Consider the following 27,994-nt stretch of genomic DNA (forward strand, 5'->3'; position numbering starts at 1 on the left):
GCTGTGTAGGTAATGGTCACCTTCTTTGTACTAAAGTCTAACCGTTCACCTGGACTTCGGCATGTATTGCCTTTGATCTTTAAAATGCATGGCAATTTTGATTTTCGGTCTCCAAATATGGATTATAGAAGATGCTGAAAATGATCAGATGTTGATCTGTTGCTTCTTGCATGTTTTCTTAGATGCTTCTATGAAGAACAAGTACAAAGTATACCCCACTCTTCATGTGGGATCCTTCAGGAGTTCCAGGGCTCTTCATTTGTTAGAGGAATGTAAACAATGGGTATTTCTGCCTAGTGTGTAAAGCATTAGGTCAGCTTTTAGTCAACATGACAGATACATCTTAATTGTCAGTGCTCTGGAAGAAATTCAGAGTTCATTCTGCAGACCCCCATGACAGTGAGGTTCCAATCGTCCAAACACTTTGTAGTTTACTAACTTTGTCTCAGACATATTCAAACTTGGAGAAACTTAAACCAGGGTTGTTATTTTCTTGTATGGAGCAACACTGCAATTCAAAAGTTAATAATCAGCCCAGTGAAATCACTAGCTGTGTTTTTTTGTTTGTTTTTTATTATTATTTACTTATTGCAAGAGCAACAACAATCAAGCAGCAGAGAGTGGCAGAGATGGGCATTTGTACACAAAAGTTCAAAAAGCAAGATAAAAAAATTGAAGTAATCCTATATTTTTATCCCAAACTTTATTCAGCTAGTGTTATTCAATTGTCTAACAAAAAAAGAATAGTACTTTAAAGCTGATTATTCCTCATTTATCTGGTTTTCATGAAGCATTTTGCATGCATCTTTAACAAGGACTGCTACAAAGCAAATCTGAAGCCTGGTGCTAGGTATCATGACAGAAAAAGAATGTTGTGCTGAGATTTGGGAGTAAAACACTACCCTGCTCTGTGAATTCTGCATGATATTCTTAGGAACTGATAAAGCATATGCTTGTGAAACGTGTCATCTGCTATGATCCACATAAATTTATGTGTGTACTGCTTTGCCATGAAGAATAACAAGCACGTGTTCAGAACACTGCAGGCCAAAGTAAAGCAGAAAAGTTTACATTAATGTCTTGTTTTGATAAATGCCCCTTTTAAAATCTGGCAATTTTTTAATTCCTTTTTCTCATTTAAAATACATAATGGAAGTTGGAGGCAAAACTTTTTTATTTTTATTTCAGAAACAAAAGCAATGTTAAAAAGTAATCTGTAGCTGTTCTTAGAGTTGTTACATATGATTTACCTTTAGTAGTATATTAGATGCGTATATATTTGAACACAAGTTAATATACTTAGTTATTGCACAGACACAGTAGTAAGTTCTGTTTGGTTTTTTTAAAGAGTTGCATTTGATTTTAATCCAAACTTTTAAACTCAATTTTCTGCCATTCTCCTATAGCGTATACATTGATCTATTTTCAAGTTTTCATTTTAGTCTTGTGCTGACCGATCTCTTACAAGAAGCTGCTGATTTCCCTAGTAGGAATTATGACCAGCTTTAAAACCAGAAATGTATGAAACTAAAACCTACTTTGTAAGACACAAATGTTGAAGGGAACCTTAACTTGAGCACAACAATCTAGCAGCTTCTAGTTCTCAGCTGCATAATATACCTCCTCTCAGCATCTGTTACATATTGACAAGTGTGAGTAGGTGGTAATCTTACTTTTTTTTTTCCTCCTCTCCAACCAAATGTCATGGGAAGTAATGTTGAGTGGGTAATGCCCTTCTGTTTTGCTGGGAACGAGCTCACAGGATATTCTTTTGAGACCCTCTCATCACTGATCCTAACTGACTTGTATAATTGAAAAGGGAGTGTTCGTTCTCTCCCGTAGGCGGAAATGGCTGTGTCTTAAAGGTGTCCAACAGGGATGTTACCTGTGGTCCAGTGAAAATCTCTAGCCACTGTTTCTCTGCTTCTGCCCCCTCGAAACAAAACAGAGGGAGATAATGTTTCAAATGGTGAGATTACAGGGATGTGGCAGTTGCATGTTGTTTCTTTAAAAAGTGGAGTTTTTAATGGTTTTTATCCTTGTTTTTAATTCTTTTTTGAAAATCCCCATGTAGTCTTTAAAGCTTGTAAGTGATCTTTTTCTAAAGGTGAAGAATGTCTTGTACAGTCTCTATACGGTATGCTCTATTCATTAGCTTAGCATAATTGAGACCTTAAAAAGTTCAGTAAGATTTAGCTGGAATTCCCATCAAGAAGTGCCTGAGACTGGGTCTGATAACCCCCAGCTTGAACCTTGTACATTTGAAATCTAATTTTAGAGCATTTTGTTCAAGAGCCATTTTAAGGAGACAATACGCTTTTCTTGACAATTCAAACAAAAGTTTCTAAAGCAAGCAGCTGAGTGAGAGCTTTTCTGAGGCATTTAGGATCTAATTAACTGAAGTGGCCCATATCAGCTTAGTAGGTATCACCTATGTCTGCTTTTCCACACTTAAGTATCAGGTGGAACCTTTGTCAGTTTACATAATATTTTGCAACAAACTTCTAAAGCTTCATTTGGGGGGGGGTGGGAACCTCATTCCTTTCTGCTGCAAGAAGACTCGAGCTAGAGCACCTTAGACACAAGAAAATGGTGGGGGTTTTGCTCTATGCTTTTAGTTTCTTTGGGTGTTTTTTTGACATGCTTGACTATAAATTAATTATTTTTGAGTAATAGCTCTGATTTGAGGAGTCAGCATCTTAGTATTTAATTTCTGAAACTGAAAAACTTCCTAGTAAGTTAAAGATACTAGGAAATCTGGCAAAACTTGATTCTGTCTTAGCAGTTTCTGTTGTAGGAGATTGGAAGACATCTTAAGATGTACTTTACAAAATAATTAGCTGGTGCTGTGAAATAGTTTGTATGTGCATCTCTGTTTACAAAGCAAAACCAATTGCATCTATCCTACCCAAGGAAATAAGCAGTACAGTCTTGGAAATCAAAGCAGAAGTGCATCACTCCTAGTTTACCCATGGGGAATGGAAGGAGTATGCTTTAAAGCTGAGAACTGTGCCAAGAAATTTTTGGTTACTTAATGCTCTGGTTAGTCTAAGAAAGCTGAATTGGCCTAATCTCAGCACTCAAATCATAAAAATGTATTGCTGTGCTCCCGAGAACTGCAATGACAGTTTATAATGCCTAAAAGATGGGTACGCGTTCATTGTGCCCCTTGGGAACTTAGAGGATTGCCGTGTCTCCGAAGAAGCTGGAGGAAGACACAGCACTTATCTTCCCACTTCAGATAAGGACATCTTTCATTTTCTCACTGGTGAAAACTTGAGCGGAAGGTACATGTTTACGTTGAAAGGACAGGATGCAGGCAGCAGGCTGGAGGTTAATGGGTCTTAACAAACCTCCTCCCCTCACTCCACTCTCAGAAGTTGACTGGGATAGAATTAAAAAGTAGCGTCTGCTGACATTTCTCCTCTGTGTTCATTTAGGAAAGTAATGTGCTATTGAATACTCTGCCTAAGCAGAAATTAGTGGTTCTGTGGTAAAGAGCTGGCCATTTGTTTAGATAAAAATGTTGCACAGTGGCCCTCTAAGTGAAGTTTAAATTGTCTTTTTCATGAACCACCTTGGCAACTCCTTCATCTTAGGAACTGATCTTTACACCAGATATTGCAAAAAGCAAATCTCTGTAAAGGGAGGTAGGGCTATTCCCTGAAAAAGGGGTTGGCTGACAGCTGATATGGCTTAAAGCTTCACCTCTACAGGAGTTAACTGCATTTAGTCACCTTCTGATTATATTCTATATTTTGCTAGGACTTCTCGTTTCCTTGTTTTTCTTTAATGCACAACGTTTTCAGGGTTCCATGTTGTCTATGTGAACTAGCAGTATGTTTATAAATTCGCATTATAAAGAGTTACTGGAGAGACAGTCCAAGACAAACCACTGTTCCCGGGGAGGATTTTTGACTTCTGAGTTTGTGTTTGCATTCCTCCAGGTGATGATAATGGGAAGAAGGCCAACAACCCCAACCACTGTAACTGCATCATAGACCAAATCTTCACAGGCGGACTGCAGTCTGATGTTACCTGTCAAGTCTGCCAGTAAGTAATTTTCTTCTGATTCTGCACTCTGATTTGAAGCTGTACACCCTCCAGTGCAACAGTGTACTGAAACTTTTCTTTCTTGAATATTGATAAAACACCAGCAAAATTCCAGCAAGACAAGAACTGTTTAAATACAGCATCAGCTAAATGCAATCAATTACTAGTTAACTGTCATATATTAAGACATACCAAAAAAGCTACCTGGAAAGTACCACAGGCTTATGGACATAAACGTTCTGCTAGTGTGTAAAAGGTTGTTCTTTTCCAAGTTCATGAGGAAAAGACTTCCAAGATCTCTTTGGTTTTGAAAGTATGTAATTGCCACTACATTTGAAGAAAATTCTGATATGCAACCGTATTTTCCTTCAGTTGGGAACCTCTCCATCAGGAGAGGTTTCAAAGAGGCTGATACTAATGTAATCTCAGGTACCAGCAAGTGAATGTTTTACAAGAGTAAGGAAAAATGTATTTGTTGTTCTACTCTGTGTGCTGAAGCAAGTTGACTTCTTTTTCAAGATGTTTGGTGTTGCCATAGTGCAGAAGTCAGAGTTCTTGTTTTTTGTTCCATCTTGCATTCTTTATAATTACGCACGCTGTCCTGCAGATGGACTGTTTTGCTGTGCTTGTTTGAATCTGCTTTTATTCTCAGTTTCCTGGAGAGATTTGCAGAAGATTTACTGTAAGGAAAACGTATGAAACTTTGTTCTTTGCCTTGTAGAGCCACAGAATCCTCATATAAATAATAATAATAAAAATTAATAATAATAAGCTTGATGTCTTATGACACAATATTAGCACTGATGAAACTTTAACAAAAGAAGTTGCACAAATGAAGCTGGAGAAAAGGCAGAATATTGTAGGCTTAATGAGATCGCAGGGTGAAAGACACTAGTTTTAGAGGAAGAGAGAACTCAAAAAATAAGCATAACGAGTACAAACAGAAAATGCTTCCAAACAAGGAGCTTAGACCCCTGAAGTTTTGGAGTTCTCTTAAAAATGTGAATGCTGGAAGAAAAGATTGGTGTCAATACAAGTTAAAATTTTGAGAAGATTTTTCCACAGTCTAGTGGTTGGCTTGTCTTCAGCTGTCTTGTAGAAAAATCTGATCGAGAACATGCGCTACTTCTTGATGCAGTTATTTTCTGGCCTCTGAAATTCCAAATGCTGTAGGAGATGCAATATGAACTGCAAAGCTTAATTCGGTGCACTACTGTATAGCAAAAGTATTTGGCGCTCTCTTTATCGAAGTAGCGCTCTCTTTATCGAAGTAGCCTTAAGCACCATCTTCCATGTCTTGACCAGAGAACCATGCTTCTAAACTAGTTGGATTGTATGTAGCTATCATCATAGATGTTAGCTGGTTTATACTGGTCAGTAGTATGACCAGTACCTCTATCTCTGAGTAACTCTGCTTGTTCACTTTGACTCACAGGGCTCCAGTGAGTGGGAGAATGTATTAAATGCATATGTTTTGCATTTAGTACATCACACACATTTTCTAAAACATATGGCTTTTAAATATTCAGAAAAACAATCAGTTGTGGGAAAACACTCTGGAGCAACTATATTTTCTGTCATCTTTGAGTGCCCTCTAGGGGTGATGTAGATCCCATAGTGCGTAAAAGTAAGTATCTGGTGTGCATCCTAAAGTGAGAGAGACTGTTGATTTTACTTCCTTTAAACATGTATTAAACTGCTTTCTTTTTCATAGTGGCGTTTCCACAACGATAGACCCATTTTGGGACATCAGTTTGGATTTGCCAGGCTCCTCCACGCCGTTCTGGCCACTGAGTCCGGGGAGTGATGGCAGTGTCGTAAATGGGGAAAGCCATGTATCAGGCACCACCACTCTCACAGACTGCTTGCGAAGGTATGAAATGAGACAAATACAGTTTTGGCGGGGTAAAAAGAATTTGGCTTCGTTCTGTTCTCCAGGTGGCGCTGAACAATGGGAGTAAGTGATGCTTTGTCATGGCATTATGCCCAAACAGCATTTTTGTACATATTTTAGGTTTTTGCATAAGAGAAAGTGAGAAGGCAAAGAAGGCTCAGAGCAACAGTAGGCCTAACAATAAGCAATCAAAACCAGTTGCCATACGATACAAAAAGAAAATAAATTTTACATTGGCTGCCGCCAGGCAATGTGGTTTTACATGATCGAAACCACCAGTGTCTGTCTCCATGTTCTTGGTTGTGTCAGCTAAGCGAGCACATAAAAAGAGCTCACAATGCTTTTAATATTTGTCTAAATTATAACACCAAGTATGAATCTGATGTTGCTCTAAGCAGAGCTGAGGGTCAGCTACTGCCAGCTTAGTTGCGGGGATGGCATTAAGAATTAAAGGAATGGAGCTTTCAAAAAGAAAAGATCATTCCAAGCAGCAAACTTAGGCATCTTGGAAACAGGTAACTGGAGAGAATGTCATGGCTTTATATACAGTTAACTTGGATCTTTTAGCAGATCTGAAAGTCATTCTCTTGTGGCACATGCAAATATTTGTCGAAGATACTTGTCTGAGGAAGAGGTTGCCTGTGGCCTGGGGCAAAGCTCATCCTCCTGAAATAAAAAATCATAGCCTCTGACATCGGATTTCCAACCTTCTTGATACTTTTAAGATTAATAATTTTAAGAAAACAAGGGAACTGGTACAAATGAGAAATTGCTGATGGAGGAATGCATCAAGAGGCAAAACCGGTCAAATTTTGGTGATTTTCTTCAACACGGGGATTAGTAGAATTAGAGAGAGATGATGATAGGGAAGGAAAAAAATCCAGGTTCAAAGAACCCTCAAAGAGTATGAATTTTGGAAAGAAGTTGAACTCTAATGGATAAAGAGGATGGGTCTAGGTTTTTACCCAAAAATTAGCAAGCAGGTTGAATATTCGATTCAAACAAGGAAGGTGTGTAACTTCGTGTCAACCAGTGTGGCCATGCAACTTGAAGTTGGCTTGAAGGAGGAAGGATTGAGCAGGAATATGACAAAAAACAGAAAGATGTAGGCACTCCTAACAACAATAACAAATTTATAAGCCCTTTTACAGACTTGAGAGAAGGAAGAAAAAAAAAAAAATCAAAACCCAAAGCTAGAGAATGGTGGTACATAGGCTAGGTAAAGGAGATCTTGTTAATCAAACAAGAGGGGAGACCAGGAGGCTGTGATGATCGTTTAATGCTGGAGGCTGCATTGGCCATAAACAGAATGGGGCAAGGTAGGGTTAGTGACGAGCTGATACCATGTTGCCCTCACGTGCTTAGTGTGTGCATTAATGTAAAATGTTCAATTACATTTCAAAATATTTCATCTCAAAAATCCTAGTTGTAAAGCAGCCTCTGGGGAGATGATTTATTTGCCCCGTGGAAGTCTAAACTTGGAGGAAAAGACTTAGCAGTCCATTCTCCTAGCCTTTTCTGTGCTGACAGTTTCTGAAAAAGTGAGAGAGATTTTCCTCTCTAGAGAGATCTGTGAGAACATAGAGGTGGTATATTTTCTCTAAGCAGTTCCCTATTCTGTAATGATCTCTTCCTTTAGTTCCCTTGAGCAGTCCTGTCCGAAAATTTTGAAAGAGATTTTTCTAGTTGTCAGCACTTGGGCTTTCTTGGAAGGTATCTGTGATTTAAAAAGAACTTTGTGTTTACAGCCCTTTCCATCTCGGAGCTTTGATCCTAGCCCTGGAGGGCTACAAGCTAGAAGAGTGTCCTGCAGACTAGCATGCAGCTGAGCACAGAAGTCATATCATCTTGCTTCAGAACTTCCATACCAATGTTTTTGGTTTTGAAAACAAAAGATCTTTACTTTCTGTATGAAAATTAGCTGTCCTGTTGTAGGAGACGAACTAACATTTAGCTCCTTTCTCAGACACTGATGCATTTCAGTGCAATGCTCCCAAGTAGAGCAATGATAAATGTCGGATTTGGATATCTGAACCATAGCACTTTACATTATTATAGATGTTGTTTTTTTCCAAAATGACACTTAAAAGCCATGAACTCTGTCTCTTGTGGTGCCAGTGACCCACAAATAGAAGTAAAAAGTGTTTTCAGCATGTGTGGAAAGTCATCTGATCATTTTGTGCATCCCTTTGCTTTTTAATATTTTTTCAGGTTTACAAGGCCAGAACATCTAGGAAGCAGTGCCAAAATCAAATGTAGTGGTTGCCATAGCTACCAGGAATCTACCAAACAACTCACTATGAAGAAGTTACCCATTGTGGCCTGTTTTCATCTCAAAGTAAGTTCACAGGGGGCAGATAGAGCAGAGGACGTGTATTCCTCTCTGAGAGGATGGACTAAATTCCTGGACAAATCTTCTGGCTTTCACTGACTGATCTTTTATGATATAAATTAATATAAAGAACAGCTTGCATGCCCAGCTAGATTTTCTATTAAGATAGTATTACATTATAATGTAGCTTTGCAGTATGTCCGTGGGAACCTAACTAATCAGAATCTAGAAACAAAATGGAAGGCTAGTACAATACCTGAACCAGCATAGAAACCAATCTCCAATAACACTCATGCATCCTGCATGGTAAAATTTTTACCCTACACTTCCACTGGAAGAATGCCACAGAGAAACTCCCATGTTGAAGGAAAAGCATGAAAAAGTTATCGGTTGCAATGGAGAAGGCTGCTTGTATCTTCCCAACTGTGACGTAGTTTTCAACATTTCCAATCCAGATTATGTCAGATGTAATGATGGGAAATAGTGTTACAGTTGGTGCCCTCAGGTAGTTTAGTCCTGTACATTTTATGTCTTAAATATAAAGAGTATGACTGTGGTGCAAAGTAGGCAGCTATTGCAGAAGATGAAGGTCATTCTGTGTCAAGAGGCAAAGGGCCCTTGACAAGGGATGCCACAGGCCTTTGTAGAGGCAGCCACCATAATAATTTAACTGCATCTTTGATCTGCTCGAGCTTTTCAGATGCAGACCTCTAAGGTCTTGAGTGTCTCCTGGGACAGAATGACAAAGTCCTCTCGTTGCTATGCAGGAACTGATGATCACTGGCCTCAGCTCTTACGATGACCAGTGTTTCAAGAAACTGCTTATCTGATGATGATACTAATGTCAGATAAGCTACATGAAGAAAAGCAGCATTGTACCTACCACCATGGTGACTGGAAACAGACTTTAAAACAGCAGCCTATATGCTGTGTACAAATGAAGGCTTGTATCGCTTCTCTTTCCAATTGGGGAACGGTGAATTGAAAGAACACACGCTCCGGCCTTTTGCTCCAGAGACTTCATTCAGTTGTTCAATTCTTACATGGCTTCTAGGCTTTGAACTTTAGTAAAACACCTGCGTAACTTTAATAGTGTTGGAAGTAGACCTTTATCTTGTAGCTGTCATGGCAAAGTGCGTGCTGAGCTTTGCTGTAGCATGCAGGCAGTTTTTGGGGTTTATTTTCCAGTAGCTCTCTAAGCTAGGTCAGTACGTTCATACTGGAAAATCTAATAAGCTGTGTAACGATAGTGTCATGGTCTCACTGAGCAAGTCACGGACTGTATTCAAGAAATGATTGTAGTTTGGAATTGTTAAATTACATAGCAACTCCATATCCAGCGTAGCAGCAATTTAAAATTTATTTTCAAAATCTGGCTTGTACAGAAGCTTGTTAATGAAATGCAGAGGTCTTGACACGCAAACAGAATGCCATAGGAAGGTCTGTATTCATGAGAAAAGATTCATTCTGCTTTCTACTGGAAAAAGGTGTTACAGGTGGAAAGAATTGCCTCTCCTGTAATTTACGGGACTTTTCAGACTGTTTGGGACAATCATGCCTTCAGATGTTCACCCTCATATACCAGCAGTTCTTCAGTTGCATCTTGAGTATTAATCAAGATGATATGCAATGTGATATGCCAAAGATATAGCCTGACTGGAATAGACAGTAGCACAGTTCCTTTGTTCTTCTTTGGCTGTTTGTGGTCATCCTGAAGAGCATTCTTGCATGACTGACTTGAGGTTTCAGGAGTGCTTGGCTGGCTGCTTGGCTTTTGGGGGGAGTTTTGGGGGTGTTGGGCTCTTGTTTTTGTTTTATTTTTATTTTATTATTGCAGAGTAGTTGGCAAGATATGCCTAGGTGATTCTGCTCTTTGGGCAAGGCAATGTGAAAGTGCTCAACACCTTTCTTACGCTTGGTTCAGTATTTCTGTTATCCAGAAGGAGTGAAGATTTTTTTGAAAATAAATTACTTTTCCTAAGTGATTGTGTTGTCCTGTCCATGCAAATTTCATTTCATGTGTTAAAGCAAAAAAGAAACACAAAAGATAACAGAAGCCTCAGCGTTTCACGTCTGGATCTGTTGCTAGGGAATTGTTATGGTACCACAATTGGAAAACAATTAACCTGAAGTGTAAATAGAGCAGATTTTCTGAGAAATAGGGAGAGAAGCTGCCTTTAAATAGAAACTCATTCATCTCTTTCTGTTATTTGTTCCTGTTTCCATTTAATCTTCAGTTGAGAAGATGAGGAGAGAATAGTGGGTATTGGAGGCTTCTTTTAGCGGAGGGACAAGGCTTTTTTATTATCATATTCCATTTTTGCCTTAATTTGAATTGTTATTCCTGTGTAGGCTTGGCTCCTGTCGCTTGAGATGACTGGATGGGTGGATTAAGTATGTGAATCTGATGGCAAGCTCTCATTGTCACCAGTTTTGTGTGCTAGTGTAGGCAGCAGCCATGTATTTGAATAGTGTGTAGTGCAAATGAACACTGGTTTGGGAAAGGCTGTGTGTGCTGTCTCTGTTTAATATATTTTTTTCTTAATATCAGTTGGGAATAAGTTTGTGTGTATAGATACTAAGGTAAACAATCTAATGAATACTGTATTTTTCCTCCACAAATTGCGGTTTATTTTCCTGGTAGAAATGTTTTAGCATTTACATGGGGGATCCCAGTCCTGCTAGTCGGTGGAAAAAATCTGGGGGTGTCCCTGGCTACTGACTGCTAATACGCTTTCATGTCATTGTTCCTAAGCTTAGGACTTTTTTATAAAAGACAGAAAATTTAGCCTTTCTCTAAAGAAAAAAAAAATCTTCCACTTTGTCTCCAGCGTTTTGAACACTCAGCCAAACTGAGGCGGAAGATCACTACGTATGTCTCATTTCCGCTGGAGCTGGACATGACACCGTTCATGGCTTCCAGGTGTGTACCAAGTTCAAAATCCCCCAAAGACCTGGACAGAACTGTTTACCAGTTCATACATGTGCATCATGAAACATGGAACATCCTTGAATCAAGGTTATAGAACAGTATGTATAATGATGCTTCTGCTGTAAGCTTCTCCTTGAAATGTGCATCTTTTCTAAACCAATTTTTAGATAAACTATTGAGTTTTGTGTGCCAGAAAAGGTTTTATATTTAAACGTTAATTCTTTTTATTAATGTGTGTTATGTTTCTGGTTGCATGTTAAATTTATAGACTCAGATCCATCGTGCCTTCAGATCTCTGCTTTGGTCCCATCATCTGAGTGCCCACCCGCCAGTCATCTTGTGTAATTAGGCAGACTAGCCATAACCTAATGCCTAACCTAGTATTTCTGAAGTTATAAAAATTCTTCCTCTTTATTCCTGCACACATGCAAATCTAGGGTTTTTTGTTTTGTACCTTCAACTTCTGTTTAGAGAATGCTGCAAGAAGAAAAAACAGTCCAGATTAAAATAGGTATTTCGAATTGGTATTTAAACAGAAACAGTAAGACTTCTCCCACCTCCGAGGTTTGTGAAAGACATGACACCTTTATGAAAGGAATTTAATCATCTCAGTTAACGAGTATTTGTCAGGTATTCCATTCAAATATACAAGAGGATATTCAGATTTAATTTATATCTGAAGCAATGCAGAAAGCCCCAAAACATGGCATCTCTTAACACGGGGGCTCTATTTGATGCTGAAATTTTACTAGTAATTTCAAGCTTTGCCCCCTCCCGCTGCCCAGCCCCTGGAGAAAAGTAGATGCTTCTGCCAGGAGAGAAAAGAGAGCCCTGCAGCTCTGTTGAATAGTGTTACATTAAGAATATATGGTTTATTCCAGTATATTCTGGAGATTTTGAGACTTCCCTGTTGCTCTGTGGTGAATTCTCCCTGGATAGAACAGGCTCTGCTGATGAAAGGTATCAAGCATAATGGAATATAGATGGGATAATCAGCAGGCATAACTCAGTAATCTGAATTTCATCGGCTGTGAAATCAACAGCATAATCCTATTGCTGCTGTCAAAACACAAAATGAATTTACAAGTCAGAGCCGGGATGATTGACCCATCACAGGATAAAGGATTGATGTAATTAGATATTTTTCCAGGTTTAAAATACAAATCTTTTCCTAACCTGTTTTCTGGATAGGACACTTGACGTAAACAGATCTGCATTTGCAGCACTGAAGCCTTGACCGGGAGGAGAAATGGTGTTTCTTATGTAGCATTGCTGTGAGAACAAATAAAGCATCGTTAGCATCCTAATCAGCAGCCCTTCTCTGCTGCTAAGCAGCATTGTGCTTTTGAATAAGGACCTGGATTTGGCAAACAGGCTGTGTCATGTAAAACCTATTTCCTTGGTTTGGGAAGCCACTGCTTTAAGTGACTGGATTTTTGTGTGTGTGTTGCAGTAAAGAGAGCAGAATGAACGGGCAATACCAGCAGCCGACGGATAGTCTAAACAATGATAATAAGTAAGTGGTACATTCCATGACTCCTATTGTGAAAGGTAGTTGGCTTCTAGAAGGAGATATACAGTCTGATGTATATCCTGCAGTGCGAAGTGCATTACCATATTTGACAGCACAGTAAGTCTGAACTGTTGCAGAATAAAGCTTCATTCACTACAATTGCCTACCCTTTCGTGGCTTTGTGGCAGCTGACTTTCAGATCTGAAGGTGATAACCCCAGCAGTCGGTCTATGAGCAAAATTTAAAGCTATGCTTACAGTATTAAAAGGGATGGGTGTTTCCTTTAAATAATCCTATTTCTATTGCAATAGCAAAGGGAGTTCCAGAGGACCAAAAGAAAGTTTTTGGGACACTCAAAGTCACCAGTAGATGACCCCAGTAATTCTGGGGTTTCTTGGTTAGGTATTGATTCCAGTCAGAATAAATGACGGGCTGATGCGGGACTTGCTCAAGACTGTAAAGGGAGTGTAATTGAAAGCAATATCCATAGCTGTATGGGAGTAGAGATGGTCACAGATACCTTCTCTTTTTTTTTTTTTTTTTTTTAGGCTACAAGTTTGTTTGCTACAGTCATGTGCTGATGTTGTGTATTTCAATTCTTCAAGGCACTTCATTTGGCACTAAAAGTTTTGTTAAGAAACTGGAATCACACAATAGAAAGATTTAAAAACTAGCTAACTAGGTCTTGGTGCAGTTGTCATACAAGCAGATACCCGGCAGGTGTTATGTGTGGTCCTAGAGCGATTGATTCATTAGACGTATGGGGTTTAATAGTGTTAGCAAAGATCTGAAAGAAAACACAGCTGATCACTTTTGAGGTTTGCACGTGACTTAAGTTGGAGAAGTTGTTAACAATGAAGAGGGTTAGGTAATGAGAGCAGAGACATCTGGGCTGCTTAGTAAGCTGCATGCCAGTAAACAGCTGGGGCCATCTTAGAATCCTCCATCTAGGACTAAAGAATGGTGTCCATCCTAGCTGGATTAAAGGACTCCGCTAGGAAGAGGGTGACTTTATAAACCAGTGGCTCTGTGGACAGTCAACTGAATAGGTGCCTTGTTGCGGCACCACTGTGTCAAAAGAGCTCTGTGAATTTTGAACATAAGTAGAACAATATCAAGTGAGATTAGAGAGGTGGTTTTACCGTTGTGCAGCTGTGTTTGTATCCCAGTTTGAGGATAGCATTTTAAGAAAGAGTTAAAGAGAGTGGAGAACATTTGAAAAAGAGCCGCGAGTATATTTAAGACTGGAAACAAAATCTTACCTTGGAACAAAAGAGCCAAGGACTTCAGTCTTGTCCTTTTTAAGAAAAGAAGAGGAAAAAACGTTAAGAGCAACTTGATCAGTCTGTCAGTATCCTTCTTTGGAACAGAGATGTGTCTGCTAGTTTTCAGGCTAGCAGGCAAAATGCACAGCAGCATCTGAAAGCTGGAAGTCGAGGCTGAATATGTTCAGTATTTCAAAACAGGTACAGAGTTTCCAGATTAAGGACAATCAGTACAGCAGTTTATCACTAGAAATATTTAAGATTAGCTATATTTAAGATTACGTCCTTCCCCATCCCTTAAATGCATTTTTCTGCTTCACTAGAGTAACTAATTCAGGGAAATAGAAGGTCAGACTAGATAATCAGTGGTCCTCTTCAGGAATGCATCAATATTGACCTATTTTAGAAGAAAAATATTTGGAAGCCAGTATTGGTAAAGCTGACAGCTGTCATCAGACTGGAGCGTTGCAGTAATAGCAAGACAGAAAAAAAAATGTGGTTCTTTTCCCTGGGCAAGGATGCCCTCTTCCCAGTTAATGTTAAGAGCTGGAGTTTTATTGATGGATCAGATCCTTTACTATTTCTATATGCGTTTATGAACACAAGCTTCTGCCTGTCTATAATGTCAGCTGTTTTTACCCTTTTGATCCACTTATTCATTAACTTTTCTGTACCAGGTATTCCTTGTTTGCAGTAGTTAATCACCAGGGAACCTTGGAGAGTGGGCACTATACCAGCTTCATCCGGCAGCACAAGGACCAGTGGTTCAAGTGTGATGATGCCATTATCACCAAGGCTAGCATTAAGGATGTGCTAGACAGTGAAGGGTAAGTTGTGAACTGGAAAGGAGAAAGGAAGGGGAATTTTGACCTTTGTTGGGTTTTCCTTACTTTCAGTTAAAAGACCCTTTCATCATAGGGAAGACTTAATTTCTCTCTTTGAATATCTAATGTCTCTCTCTGTGTATGTGTCAGTGCTTCAGAATGTTGCTTTATAATCCTGGATTTGTTGAAGGAAGGAGGAGGGAAGGATGAGGGACATCAGCTGACTCTGCAGTGTCTGTAACCAGCGCTTACGTCTAAACTCTTGCTTGCTAACGGAAAGGACTCTGAAAACCAAAGGGATATGATTGTCCAGTGTAGGAGCAGTATTTACTTCCATGACACAATCCAGTCTTTGTCTGCAGAACCTTTGGATTACTATGAGTGTAAAAGATTTGAAGAAAAGCCATTAAGAAAATACTGTGAACCAGAGTGGCAAGGCTATATGGGAGGCAGGTATAGCATGTGAGCTGTTTCTTAGCTCATGGCTTTAAATTGATTTCAGACTGACATTACGGTTTCAGATATTTGCACTAGACAAGTATTGGGAGTGCAGAGCAGTAGTTTGCAAGGGAAGCATCTTGGTGTTCCTCGTTTGAGGGAAGCATTGGGGACTGGTACATGTTTCAAGAATAAGGTAACTTAAAATCTGAAGTCTTCATTTTGCATTTTCAACTATGGACTTGGTACTGGAAAGATAAGCCTTTATTGTTCTTGTTTTAATTATTCCTGACATTTCCATGGATTGCTGCAGGCACAGATGCTCAGTTCATAATTTTTTTAACAGATTTTCCCATTTTTTCACTTTTTGAACTTCAACCAGGAAGTAAAATAAATCTATCCTGTAATATCTGAATTTTAGTGTTAAATGATTTGACAAAGTAACTTGTGCTTTGAGGTGAGCAGAAAAATGAGTTTGTTTTTCTTCGATAACAAGTGGCTAGCTCTGGTCCTCAGGTGGGGTATGTCTGTGGAAGAAACTGCCACAGGCAAGGAGGAGAGGATACGGAACGCAACTGCTGCCCATGCGTCTCATTAAAGGCTGGTTTGAGCTCTGATCCATTTTCCCTGGTTCAGATAAAGGCTGACACTAAATAGATCTGCATTGTACAAGGGAAGCTCCATAGGGCGTGAGGTGGAATGATAATAATTGGAAAGTCTCAAAAGTGCTTTGAAGCATTTTAAGAGTCATGCAGTGACCCTGTCAGTGTGTGGTGTGTAAAGAGTATGTAGAAATGAGTCCACTTCCCTCTGACATGTAACTGCTTGAGGGCTGGGCTCTGTTATATAGCAGTACGCATAAAGTAATTAAGGACAGGAAGAATTTCATCCTATTAAAACACCAGATTTGAGTACAGATTGAGACATTAGATTATTGGAGTTGGATTTGATTGGGACACATGAGGTTTTACCCACATGCCCGGTTCTTCGTTTTGCTTCTGTAACAGTAAATGGCAGACAGTTTGCAATAATCCTAAGTGTCTGATGCTTCGGTAGTATGACTCTAAAGCAACAGTTGCATCTTAAAGGACCCTCTGTTGTATTTTGTGTCATGATAGTGTTAAATGGATGCTGCCTGTCTGGGCACCAACACGGTCCAATCTTCCGGAGCTTTCAGGTTCTAAGTAGATTGTACAACAAGAAGGTTTGGCTGTTTGATGTACAACTGTTCAGTTTCCCGAGTTGCTGGTAAAATTATTTCAGCTGGCTTCCCTCCTCCTCATCCGTGGTTACTGTAGGGAACTGGCGTGTCCCTGGAATCGCTTAAAATTGAAAAGAAAAACAAAATTAATAGTCCTCATTTTTTATGATCGCATCAATGGAAATACTAATCTGCTCCAACGCTTAGCAGAAAGCTGAAATTGTACCTCTGCTTTCTTGCAGATATTTGCTGTTCTATCACAAACAGTTCCTGGAGTATGAATAGCCTTATCCAGCAGCTTGTCAGATATAAACAAGGAAGAAAATAAGCAAGCCTTCTGAATCGACACACAAACCTACCTGAAATGAAAAGACCCATTAAAAAACAACTAGCACTGAGCTGTAACAGGACCTACTTGACACTGACTCAAAGCCTGGCGGAGTAAGAAATGAACAATGTCCAACGTGTATGCAGTCCCGCAAGGACAGAAAGGGGGAAAAAAAAAAAGAGGCTACAGTCAGTCACTTAACAGAGGAAATATAAAATGAAAGGAATGCTCTGGGTGGGGGAAATGGGAGCAGAGGAGTCCGGGCACTGGTACATCTCCTATGTTCCTCCAAAATGTGTGTGGGAAGGCAAGGGGTTATACCCTCATCTCCATAAAGCATCTTCTCCATTTGGTGCTTCAGCTCCAACGACCAATCATATAACAGTTAAAATTAAAAATCCAAGCCCATTTTTTATGCATATGGGTCTGAAAGCAGTAGAGTGGAGGAGGAGGGGATGACACAACTAAAGGACTTTGCAAGTATCTTTTTATTTGTGAATTTTAGTTATTAAATAAATACAGTATGAAACTATTAGGCTCTTTTTTTTCAACAACCATAAAAGAAATCCTGGATTGTGGAACTGAAGCTACAGTACTAAGACAGGTTTTCAAGCATGCCTGCTTGCACAGGTAATGTTTAATGCCATCGGACTGCTCATCAAAAGCATCAGCACAGATTCTTTTCTGTTTGAGCCCTTTTTTGTTTTGTTTTCTATAAATAGCTATTTTCTTAATTTTTTTCCTTTTATTCCCTTTTTTTCACGAGAATGAAATTCATAAATGCAACCATCAGTAAAAACGAATGAATTGGCGTGTTTATACTGTAAGAGTGGTCTTGGTTCTTTTTTTAAATCTTGTGAATAAGTTTGAATTTCTCAAAATTGTTTGTTTTGTTGTTGCTGGTTTTGGTTTGGTTTTTTCCCCCCCCTGCTGCCTTCCAAAGGCGCATATATATGACACTTGAAAGAGCCTCAGCATTGAAAAATGTGCCATCTGTTAGAAACGGTTGCTGCTGGGGGCAGCATCGAGCGATAGATCCACCGCTATTGAGCACTTCTGCAGTGCACTCCGTTTTTAAGTAAACAACACATTTTCCTGGTATGTGCTAGGCTGGTATTGGTTCCTTGTATCCTCCCACATGTATTAACTCCTCACGTACTCCTCTCCTCCTTGCAGAATCACAGCCTCCGTATCGGCGTCCTTAGCTTGCAGCGCTCGGTGCACCAGCCTATTCTCGCTTTTGTCACAAATGCGGTTTTGCTCCTTTTCTCCCCCTCCGCCGCTGTCTTTTAAAAGCAGCTCGTTGGCTTGTCGAGACACCAGCAGTAACCGCTGGTGTGCTGGATCTTCCTCTCAGGAGGCTGGGCTGTGCCTTGGATTGCAGCCCGTGAGAGAAACCGTTCAGAGCGTAGAGCTTAAACAAGCAAAAATAGCTTTGTTCTCCCTTCCTTATGGAACCTATAGGGAGCTATGTGTAAGAGTTAGGCACTGTATAAATTGGTGTAAGAGCCACACCAAAAAGGCCACTAAGCTCTGCCTATGTATCCAGCCAGCCACACTTTTAACCAGTGTCGTTAAAAACATGGATGGCTCTAACCTTTTAGATACTGTGCTCTAGAAATGAGTTACAGGTGCCTAACCTACCTGAGACCAGAGGTGGAAAGTGATCTGATTAACAGAAGAAATAGGAGGAAAACAAGGGAAGTGGGTTTGTTTGTTTTTTAAATGAGCATCTTGCAAGAGCAGCTGAACAAAAGGATGGTGGAATTGCGTTCGATTTGTACACAAACTGGAAGAGTTCAAGGCGGTTTGGTACATCAAGAGATTTCTGCGACAGCTTGCAACAGAGAAGGCAGAAGGGGCAGTTAATTGAAGCACCCTGAATACCAAATCGGACACAGAAAACGTACCGTACAGCATGGGAGTTACCTAGGCAGCCTGATTGCTGCAGAAGTGATAGCGTACTCTGGTTTTGTAACCTGTCTTTCCCTATCGTCATGCTTGAAATAATTTTCAATTGTAATTGGGTGCCGCAAGATTTAACCTGAGCGTTCCTGTCGCAAATGAAAAATGGCTGGAGAAATGCAGATGAATGGCGCATCCGCAGGAAAGGGGGCCCCTCCCTCCCCGAACTGGGCACGGTATCGTGCAGATGCTCGGCGACGCTTTCTGCTACCTTTTAATAATGCAGCAAGCTTGCGGAGGAAGACGAGAATCAGCCTTTCGTTATTCCCAGGGCTGCTGCAGTTGGCGTCCCCACCTTGTCCTGTTGCTGGAGGAGGAGTGCCACCGCGCGGCGGCTGGGTTTCGCGGTGCGGGGATGCCTTCGCTTTGTGATGCCGAGGTCTGAGCCTTTGGCTGCTTTTTTTGATGCTGGAGCCTGAACAAATGAATTCTGTTTTCCACCAGCGCGCGCTTGGCCACCGGAGCTAATGCAGTCTGTTTCGTTAATCCTTCAGAAACAAATTGTTTAGGGACGATGCCAGCCATATAAATCAGCCTTCATTTTTTTGCGCCACGCCTGTAAGGCTGGTGAAGAGGGCTGTGCTGTGTGCAACTGTGCTGGTACAGACAGTTTTCAGTGGGAGATGGAGAGCGAGGTGGATTTCACTGCTCTGTTTCTGGTTTCAAAACCAGAATTCCTGGTGTATTAAAAGCTCTTATTCTTTTCTTCCCCTTGCCATCCCACCCCCTGTGTCTCTCTCTGAATCGTACCAGGCATGTTTCTATTTCCAGGAACAGTAAATCAGTGCAGGTTGCTAGAGGAGGGGAGAGCGTTTTCCCTCTTCCTATAAAAATGGAAGAACAGCTGCTGTCATACGAGCAGCACTACCCCTCATGATGCTTTTTCTCAAACACAGCCTTCTCTTACTCTTCATCTCTTCAGAAGCAGCCACGCAGCTCGTACACCGGGTTTATTCCCTGCAGAACCGGGAGGTTTCTCTGTGCAGAACTCTCTTGACATCACCTTTAGGAAAACGCCGACCACAAAGCGCCTTCCTGTGCAGCAAGACGCTAACGAATGGCTGATGAAGTTATGCCTCCCTCGCGTGCTGGCAGACAGCGGTGAAGGGCCGCCTCCTCCACGAGCGATGACTGCGCTGCTTTGGCTGCTGACCCTCTTCATTTCGGGGAGCAGTTTGGGGTTGACTTGTTTATTTTGAGGTACGGTTTTATATCGGCACAGCTTGGTCTGTTGTGAGGAAGCATCTGCAGAAATGACTGAAAACAAAGACTGGTGTGGTGACGCGGGCTCACGCTGGAGTGCATATTCTGTAACGTACCAGCAATGAACACGGCTCTACGTGGGGCACAAAAACAGCCAGAAAGTGGCTTTCAGCATACTACTGTCTTGTCCCTCAGCCACTTGACTGGAGATAAAGCTTTACTTGATGCTGGTGCCTAATGAAAACCTGAGCAAAAGCAGAAATGTCAGAATTGATTAAACCCCCAGGTGGATGCTCTTGCTCAAAATCAGTGCCCTTAATTCCACCTAGTTTAACTTGTCCCAGCTGTAACTGCTTGTGTCCCACACTTACAATGTTCCTCTAGTATTGGAAGTGATGTCTCCAGGAGTGCTCTGTCAGAGCTGTTGGCCAGTGGCTGCGCAGGCGATACCAAATCCATTGATTCCTCTTGGTTCTCCAGCATCTAAGGGTTGTAGCTGGGAGCATGTATATTGTTCTCACTGCTGATGTGTTCAAGTTGCTCCATGTTACCTTTTCTTTTATATGCTGATAACAGTAGTTATCCTCCTGAAGGAGGAGAAGGCACGTCTGTGAGGGCGCGAGGAATGCTCCCCTCTTGTGTATCGATGCTGGAGGGAAGGACTTGGTTTCTGATGAGCATTTTCCCCGGTTTCTGGGACACAAGTGATGCTGGCTGCTGTAGGGTGTTGCTGCTTTCTCCGTCTACTGCAGCGAGTGCTGGAGAAACCAGAGAAGCACTAAGCAGCAGCCCGGGCAGCGCCGCTCTGCAGGCAGCGGGGTGACGGGAGGGACAGCCCCAGCCCAGCGCAGGCTCTGCCTCGGTGTGAGAAGGCGAGTGGCCTCCTGGGCCAGCTGGAGCAGGAGCTGCTGCTTGCCAGCGCCATGCAGGGTGAGCTCTTGTGCTAGCTGGCATACATGCTGTCCTAAAAGCTTTCTTGTTTGACTAATTGATGCCTCTTGATCCTCAAGAGATGCCCTAATTGCAAAACTGGTGGCACATGTTCAGTTATTTCTATCCTATTTTTAAATAAGGTTCTGATTCTCCTTGCACAAGTAGCATGGCCAGGGGTTCCCACGGGTGACAAGCGCCTGTCCCTGGAGGTGACACCTGAACGTCCTCGGGGCACGGGAGCCGGGCTGAAGCCGGGCGTCCCCAGCGCTGCCCGCAGGAGCTCTGTGCTGGGAAGGGGCAGCGTGACAAGGCACCGGGTCTGCTTATGGGGGTTTTCCTTCTCCTGGAGCCCCCATCCTCGCTGGGAAGTGCTTGGGCAGAGGGGGGCATGGGGCTGGGGGCTTTCCCAGCCCTGGTGCCAGGGGGGAGACGTGCTGGTGCTGCCCCAGGGTAAGTGCAAAACCCCTTCACCCTGCAGAGGCTGAGAGGGGGAGGCCGTGGGGAGGGGAAACCAAGAAGAGGAAGAGGGGCAGTGCTTTCAGCGCTGGGGAGGCCAGGAGGTCGAGGGGAAGGCCCAGCCTGAGCGGGAGGCCAAGCAGGAGTGGGAGGCCCAGTGAGAGTGGAGGACATAGTGCTGTAGGAGGTCATAGAGGGAGTGGGACACTGAGCAGCAGTGGAGGGTAAGGAGAGGGCGAGCACGAACAGGAGCCTGACGGAGCACAGGCAGGGCAAAAGGCTGAGGGAGGCGGAAGAGGAGCGTGAGGATGAGCAGGAGCGGAGGCTGAGCAAGAATGCACGTGGAGGCTCTTGGGGAGACTGAAGGGTGTAGGAGATGAAAGGCAGAGCAAGAGCAAGATGCCAAAAGATGGCGGGAGGGCAAGGAAGAGTAAGGCAGAGCTAGAAATGAAACGGAGAGATGGGGGGAAGCTGGATGTAGAGATGGAGGCCGAAGAGAAGTTAAGGCCAAAAGGAGGGTGGGAGGCCAAAAGGGGGTGGGAAGCCGAGGAAGAGTTGAGGCTGAGCATGCTTGTAGGCCAAAGTGGCTTCTGGGGCCGAAAGGCTTTTGGAGGTGTAGAGCAATTGGGATGCTAATGATGCCATGTATTTGGGGCCATGGTGTCAGTCTATGGGAGCTGAGGCCATGGAAGCAGGAGGCCACAGGACCGGAGACCATGGGAACTGAGGCCACGACACCAGAGGCAGATTCCACAGGAGAGAAACAACAGGAGCTAAGGCCATGGAAGATGATGCTCTGGAGTTGGAGGCCCTGGGGGCATGGCTGTGTGAGAGGAGATGCCAAGAGGGAGTGGGAGACCAAGCTGGCAGGGTGGCCAAGAGGGAGTGGGAGGCCAAGAGGGTCTTCAGGTTGAGAGAGTGGGAGGTAGAGGCGGTATGGAGGGTGGGAAGCCTATGGACTGGGTGCCGAGAGAGGGTGGGAGGTGACAAGTGTGAGAGGTTCGGTGGGTGGAGGTCCGGGGGTAGGCCCAGCCAGCGGAGGCTGCCGCTGACACCGTACCCTGCCAGCGGCTTGCTGGTGGCCGGGGTCTGTGTTTTGTTCTCTGCGCGCATGGGTAAGCCCTTGCTCTCCCCATCGCACCGTGGGGTAGTGGCCTTCAGGGCTCACCCATCGTGTTTAGGAGACCCATCTGAGTAAAACGAGATTCCAGTTTTGAAAAGGCTTATTTTCTCCCCTCGGATGCAAATGCAGCACAATACAAAACTCATCCCTTGTGCTGCTGCGGGATAAGGACTTCGCTAAACAGAGGGAAGAGGTGAAAGGCAATACGCGAGGATAACGAGATGGAGAATTGTCAGGTTGGTTCCCGGAGCAATTCAAGACAGCAAAACTTTGCCCCACGTACCAGCTGTGGGACCAACGCGTGGGCTCTTAGTCCTCACCTTAAACCACCTCTTGCACTTCCTAGTTCTAATGGGTTTCATGTGGTCCTAACGCCTTTCTGCTTTGTGACCGGACATCGCTCGTGGCACTGGCTTTGTCGTGGTCACCCTCCAGGAGGTGCCTTCTCTAGTGATAAGAAAACATTGACATTTAAAGAAATACATAATATGGGGGGCACAGTCTGTTATAACTATCTGCTCGTGCTTTCTCCAGCTGTCTACTTTCCCAGCACCAATTTGTGCATATATTGACTCATATTTATTGTTCCAAGTTTGAAGCTCTAGTTTGAGAAAGTGGAGAGGATGAGCTCCTACCAGGAGTGATTTCCCACCAAGCAAAAAATTCCTACACTCTCCTTTAGTAAAAATGAGAACTTCAAGTTACGTGTCGAAACCCACATTTTTCCACAGTAGCTTTCAAAGCCAGGTCAGATAAAAATCTTCCCTCAAAGCAGCTGTATCTCTAGCTGGTTCATCGCTTTTACCAGCTATTTTGAGTAACCCAGACCAGACGTACATAAATCCAGTTTTTTAGAAAGTTCTTGGACTTTGATGAGGTTTCACATTTAAACCCAATTGCACCGGGGATTTTGGTTCCTGTCCCAGCTCCTGCTGTGCAGCATTGTGTCCTGTCACAAGGCAAAGCCTCGCCGTCACCCATGACCTGTCCTCCCCTCCCGAGCAGTGTTGAAAGCTGGCAGTGGAGCTTTACACCTTGTGCCTTACCGAATATTCTGTCCTGTAAAGAAACGTCTGTTAAAGTCAGAAAACACGCCACTCTTGAGAGCGTGGCAGTGTCATTCAGTGGACATTATAACTTCCATGAGTAACTTCTTGGGTCCGAGTCCATGTTTGAGATGCTTACAGCTCTGCTTGTGAACCGCTTGTGTTACGTGGTAGAGTTTTCAAGCAGGGAAAGGTGTGCCTTCCATGGGGACTGGTGGACACCACAGTCTGTCTCTGCAAAGGGTGTTGATGCGGAGCCAGGATCAAAGTGACGCTGATGGTGGAACCAGGATGAAAAGCCCCAATGAGACATCGCTCCCAGTGACTGGGACGCATGGAGGAGTCTGCAGAGGTCAAGTCAGAGGATGAAGACTTCCTAAATGGGAAGATGCTAAATGGGAAGCGACTTCCATCGCTGGGAGTGCACAAGAATAATGAGAATTTCATTTCCTGAGTGGAAGAAAACGGCACTGTCTGTAGCCTACAGCCCTTGGGCAAAGACTGTGCCAGGTCCGCTGGTCCTGGTAGAAGCCGATACGGTCACTGGAAACGGAGGGTGAAGCAGCTGTGTTTTGGGGGCAGAGGGAGCATCCCTCCTTTCTGATCCTGTGCAGGAACATTCACTACGGTCACGCCATAAGCGTCTTCTCTTGTGAAGGAGAACATATGATTTTGAAGTGGCCATCGTCAGGGCTGGGAATGGCCCCAGCGCTTCCTCTGCTGCATATCCCCGTGTGAGAGGGAGCAGCTCTTTCCCCTATGTGATAGGAGGTGCTGTGGCACGATTTGGTCTCTTGTACAGCAGAGCCGTGTCCAGGGAAGCAGAAGCCACAGGTTTCCACCGGCTCTGGGACCCTGCTGCCGGTGGATCCATCACCAACGCTGCCCGCTTCCACGAGACGATCTGCAAATAAACTACGTGTATTAGCTCAAGCGTTTTTAGGAGCACCTTTTACCCAAGAAGTGCTTTGCAGTGCTGCATTAGAGGCTATAAAGAACCAGTCCTGGAACTGGAGAGGACATCCGCCTCCCACCACTTTGATAAAGCCCACGGCACTGTGTGTTGTACGTAGTGCATCACCTACGTGCTCACACCCAGTCCTGCCACCCTGGGAGGTGAGATCTGGGGGGGAAATTGGAAAGTGCCTCGAACGGGAAGGCTGGAGGTTTAGCACTAAAGCAATTGTGATATTTATAACGTTACATGTAAACTTTCTTTTCATTAAATGCTGCTTTTGTAGCATACGCAAATGCAACGGCGCAGCACTGTGCAAGGTGCCAGAGCTCCAGCGAGTGCAGCGTGGCAGGCTGGCTGCCCGCGGCCAGTACGAGGGACCCATGACGCTCTGCGGGCTGGACGCTAGCTGTCAAAGGGCTCTGCTCCGTCATCCGAGATCTGATAAGCAAGGTTACACCAGGGGTATTAAAAAGCACATAGTAAATCTCTTTGAACCTGGCAGCCTCCCTTAAAAGTGAACGTTCAATGCCACCGTGTCCTTCCACCAAAGCAGATAGGAATGGCATGAATTACAGTGCTGCTGGAGAGTGACTCGGAGCCACGCACCAGCTCGTGGGCTTTTTCTCCGTGACTTTTGACACCCAGCATGACTGGCTTTGAAGTGTATGTATGTAAACATGTACGGGTATACATAAATAGGTAGACAGACCTTTTTATTTTTAAAGGCAGGGGAGGAGAGGAGGAGGGAAAATAAAAACATCTTTTCTATATTGAATTACTGCACGTAATCCTTTCCCTATCTTTTCTCCCTAAAGACTTGTGAAGCCCCCCTGGTTCCAGGGCTAAAACTTCAGGTTTTGATGCTGCAAGATAATTCAGCAGACCGGCTGCATCAAGGAGCAAGCGGGCAGGTGGTTCATTCTGGAAGAGGGTTGGCTTTTTGCAATTCCTCTTCCCCGTGGCTCAGCCTCTGGATAGAGACTGGAGAGTTGCTGGTCGACTGTGCAGCTCCAGCTCCAGCCCTCAGCCCAGCCCTCGGTGGTGGGTGGCAGCGGGAAGCTGTGCCTGTGGCTTTGCAAGAGAGTGACTGAGAAGGGGGTTACGATGGAGAATCTGGGCATGGGGATTCAGTCCCTCTCCTCTTCCAGGCTCAGACTGAACCGCGTTGCATGTCGTTTGCTTTCTCTCCCTACCTCTCTTACGAACTGGCTGGCAGCGGGAAGCTGTGCCTGTGGCTTTGCAAGAGAGTGACTGAGAAGGGGGTTACGATGGAGAATCTGGGCATGGGGATTCAGTCCTGCTCCTCTTCCAGGCTCAGACTGAACCGCGTTGCATGTCGTTTGCTTTCTCTCCCTACCTCTCTTACGAACTGGCTCTGCTTTCTGTCCCTCCCAGCAGTACCTGGGAGCCTGTCCACCACCAGCTCCCCATCTTCTCCCAGCCCCCCCAGTGCAGCCAGCACTCACCTTTGGAGGAGTCCTCCCTGCGGTGGCAGGTCCCAGTGCTGGCTTGGCAGGAGACCACCTCTCCCTTCCTCCGCAGGTGGGTCCAGCCCAGGAGCAGGGAGCAGATGAGGGTGCAGAGGCAGAGCCCCAGCAGCAGGTACACCACCAGCCACGGCTCCGGCTCCGCGCACGCCTTCTGCTCCAGCACAGCTGTGGGCGGCGAGGCTGTGACCAGGGTGGCTGGCAGATGGGGGGTGGCCACCAGGGCACCTGCTGTGGGCCAGGCAGAGACGGGTGTGCTTAGAAACCCCTCGGGTACACACTTCACACTATTGACTTTTTGATAGGGAAAGGGTGTTGCTAATGGTACTCGTGCACTCTGCTTGGAAAGAATTTGAAAGCAGCTATGCGCCGCCTCTGTTTGCTTGCATTTCTCTTCCATGGCGAGGTAGGGGAGATCCCTTCCCCCTTCTCCAGTGACCACATCTCAACCCCAATGTGGGACTTGTAGATCTCGGGGAAAATAACCCATCCCCTCCTGCTCCCCCTCCCCGAGGGCTGGAGGCAGCTCAGCAAGGTGGGAAATGCAACTGCTGATCTTGCCCCTGGCTGGTAGAGCCGAAGGACGGGTCTGTGAAACACCGACGCGCAAAAGGGAAAACGCACTGTATGATGGAGAAAACGGGAGAGAGACAGACGCCCTGCCCTGGCTTTCTTTTCCCTGGTCCCAGTGAAATGGCAGCACACACACAACCTCCCAGGATGAAGAGAGCGGGGTTTGCTGTCCCTTTCCTAGCTTCAGTCCCGTAACCTGGCTCCTCTTCCAGCCCGGCCCTGGGGGGCCCTGCCCCGCATCCCCGCTCTGCCAGCCCTCGCGCGTGGCCTTACTTTCGCAGGATGGGGCGCATTGCTTCGGGTGCTGCCCGCAGACCGTGGTGCAGTTGATGCAATTTTTCAGGAGCTCGTCGTAGTAGAAGCCGGTTCTCCTGTTGCAGTCCATGGACTCTGCAGGAGGAGAGGGAGATGAACGCGGTGTCCTGAGCACGTCCTCCTCCCTTGTCATTTGAGCACGAGGCTCCCAAACCACCGCCCTCGGTGCCTGGGTTCGTGCGAGGACGAGCCTGCGGCCGCTCTGAACGAACTCACGGCTCCGACAGGCGCAGAACGAGACCTGCACGCTGCTCTAAGTGTTGCCAACCTCTCCAGGGCTGGCAGGGTGACAGATCCACGGGATTTGCAGCGGTGTTTGGCCGTATGATGAATACTGGGGAAAGGCATCTGCTGGCAGCTGCGTGGGGAGGGGACGGTATGCAGCCAGACGTGTGCAGCCGTAACCCACCTGCGGCAGCAAGCTCCTGGTTGCTGTTCTTAGAGCTGCTGCCACCCTGGGGCTTGCACGGCTTTTCGAGTCACGCCAAAACCTGCCTGAGCACTGGCTCGGGACCCCGGGGATGGCATCTCCTATCCTCAACGGGGAGACATGACTTGTCGCTGCACGCAGCCGTGGCACAGGGCTGGGTCCCCTGTGCCCTAGGACAGGGTGCAGCAGTCCTAGACCACAGCTCGCTGGGGAGGGAAGGGGCCATGCACAGGGTTGTGTACAGGGTTTGGGTGCAAAATGCATCTGTCTCTCTTCCTCCTCACCTGTTATTACCGCACCTTGGTGCCTGCCCCAGCACAGGGCTCGCAGTACAGCCTTGCAAACGTACAGCTTGAGTTTATAATTATCCACATCAGCTGAACCTGATGTATCTCGAGGCCCTGCCTTTGGAGGGTGGGGTGTCACCGATGGGGGATATGAGTGTTGATGCAGCTCTGGGAAGGTTCCCTGTGACCCCAGAAAGGAGAGCTACAGAGACGTGGACAACTTGATCCTGTTCTGTGCTGAGCTGTTGCCAGACCCAGCCCATCGCTGGGAAGCTGTCCCGTTCCCCAGCGTTTTTGGCTTCAAGCTCTGTTAAGCTGAGCTGGCTCGGCACCTGCCCTGTGGTTCATCCCACGGCCTGATTTCCCCTCCCAGCTTTGCCCCATCACGGCCTGCTCGGTCCAAGGACGGCCGCTCAGGATACCGCCCACCGCGGCCCA

General features: G+C 44.6%; 2 protein-coding genes across 5 annotated transcripts in view; one reads left to right on the forward strand and one right to left on the reverse strand.

The window, feature by feature from the left end:
* The window catches only part of USP22 (ubiquitin specific peptidase 22), a 73,346-nt gene extending 55,742 nt beyond the window's left edge, over positions 1-17,604 (forward strand). For 3 of the 4 annotated variants that reach the window (XM_009286430.1, XM_009286433.1, XM_009286431.1), the window contains 7 exons: positions 3,948-4,053; positions 5,768-5,926; positions 8,159-8,285; positions 11,111-11,202; positions 12,665-12,727; positions 14,667-14,816; positions 16,695-17,604. In XM_009286430.1, coding sequence (XP_009284705.1) covers positions 3,948-4,053; positions 5,768-5,926; positions 8,159-8,285; positions 11,111-11,202; positions 12,665-12,727; positions 14,667-14,816; positions 16,695-16,737 — 740 coding nt within the window. In that variant the 3' untranslated portion in view covers positions 16,738-17,604. The remainder of the gene's footprint in view (positions 1-3,947; positions 4,054-5,767; positions 5,927-8,158; positions 8,286-11,110; positions 11,203-12,664; positions 12,728-14,666; positions 14,817-16,694) is intronic. The other variant, XM_009286432.1, reaches the window with a different exon arrangement.
* A 6,525-nt stretch (positions 17,605-24,129) lies between these two features.
* TNFRSF13B (TNF receptor superfamily member 13B) overlaps positions 24,130-27,994 on the reverse strand; it is a 4,545-nt gene continuing 680 nt past the window's right edge. The window contains exons 2-4 of the mRNA XM_019473995.1: positions 26,798-26,914; positions 25,931-26,179; positions 24,130-24,410 (exon numbers count right to left, since the gene is read on the reverse strand). Coding sequence (XP_019329540.1) covers positions 24,136-24,410; positions 25,931-26,179; positions 26,798-26,914 — 641 coding nt within the window. The 3' untranslated portion in view covers positions 24,130-24,135. The remainder of the gene's footprint in view (positions 24,411-25,930; positions 26,180-26,797; positions 26,915-27,994) is intronic.

Source organism: Aptenodytes forsteri, unplaced genomic scaffold, assembly GCF_000699145.1.
Source record: "Aptenodytes forsteri isolate BGI_AS27 unplaced genomic scaffold, ASM69914v1 Scaffold55, whole genome shotgun sequence".
In the NCBI taxonomy this organism is placed as follows: domain Eukaryota; kingdom Metazoa; phylum Chordata; class Aves; order Sphenisciformes; family Spheniscidae; genus Aptenodytes; species Aptenodytes forsteri.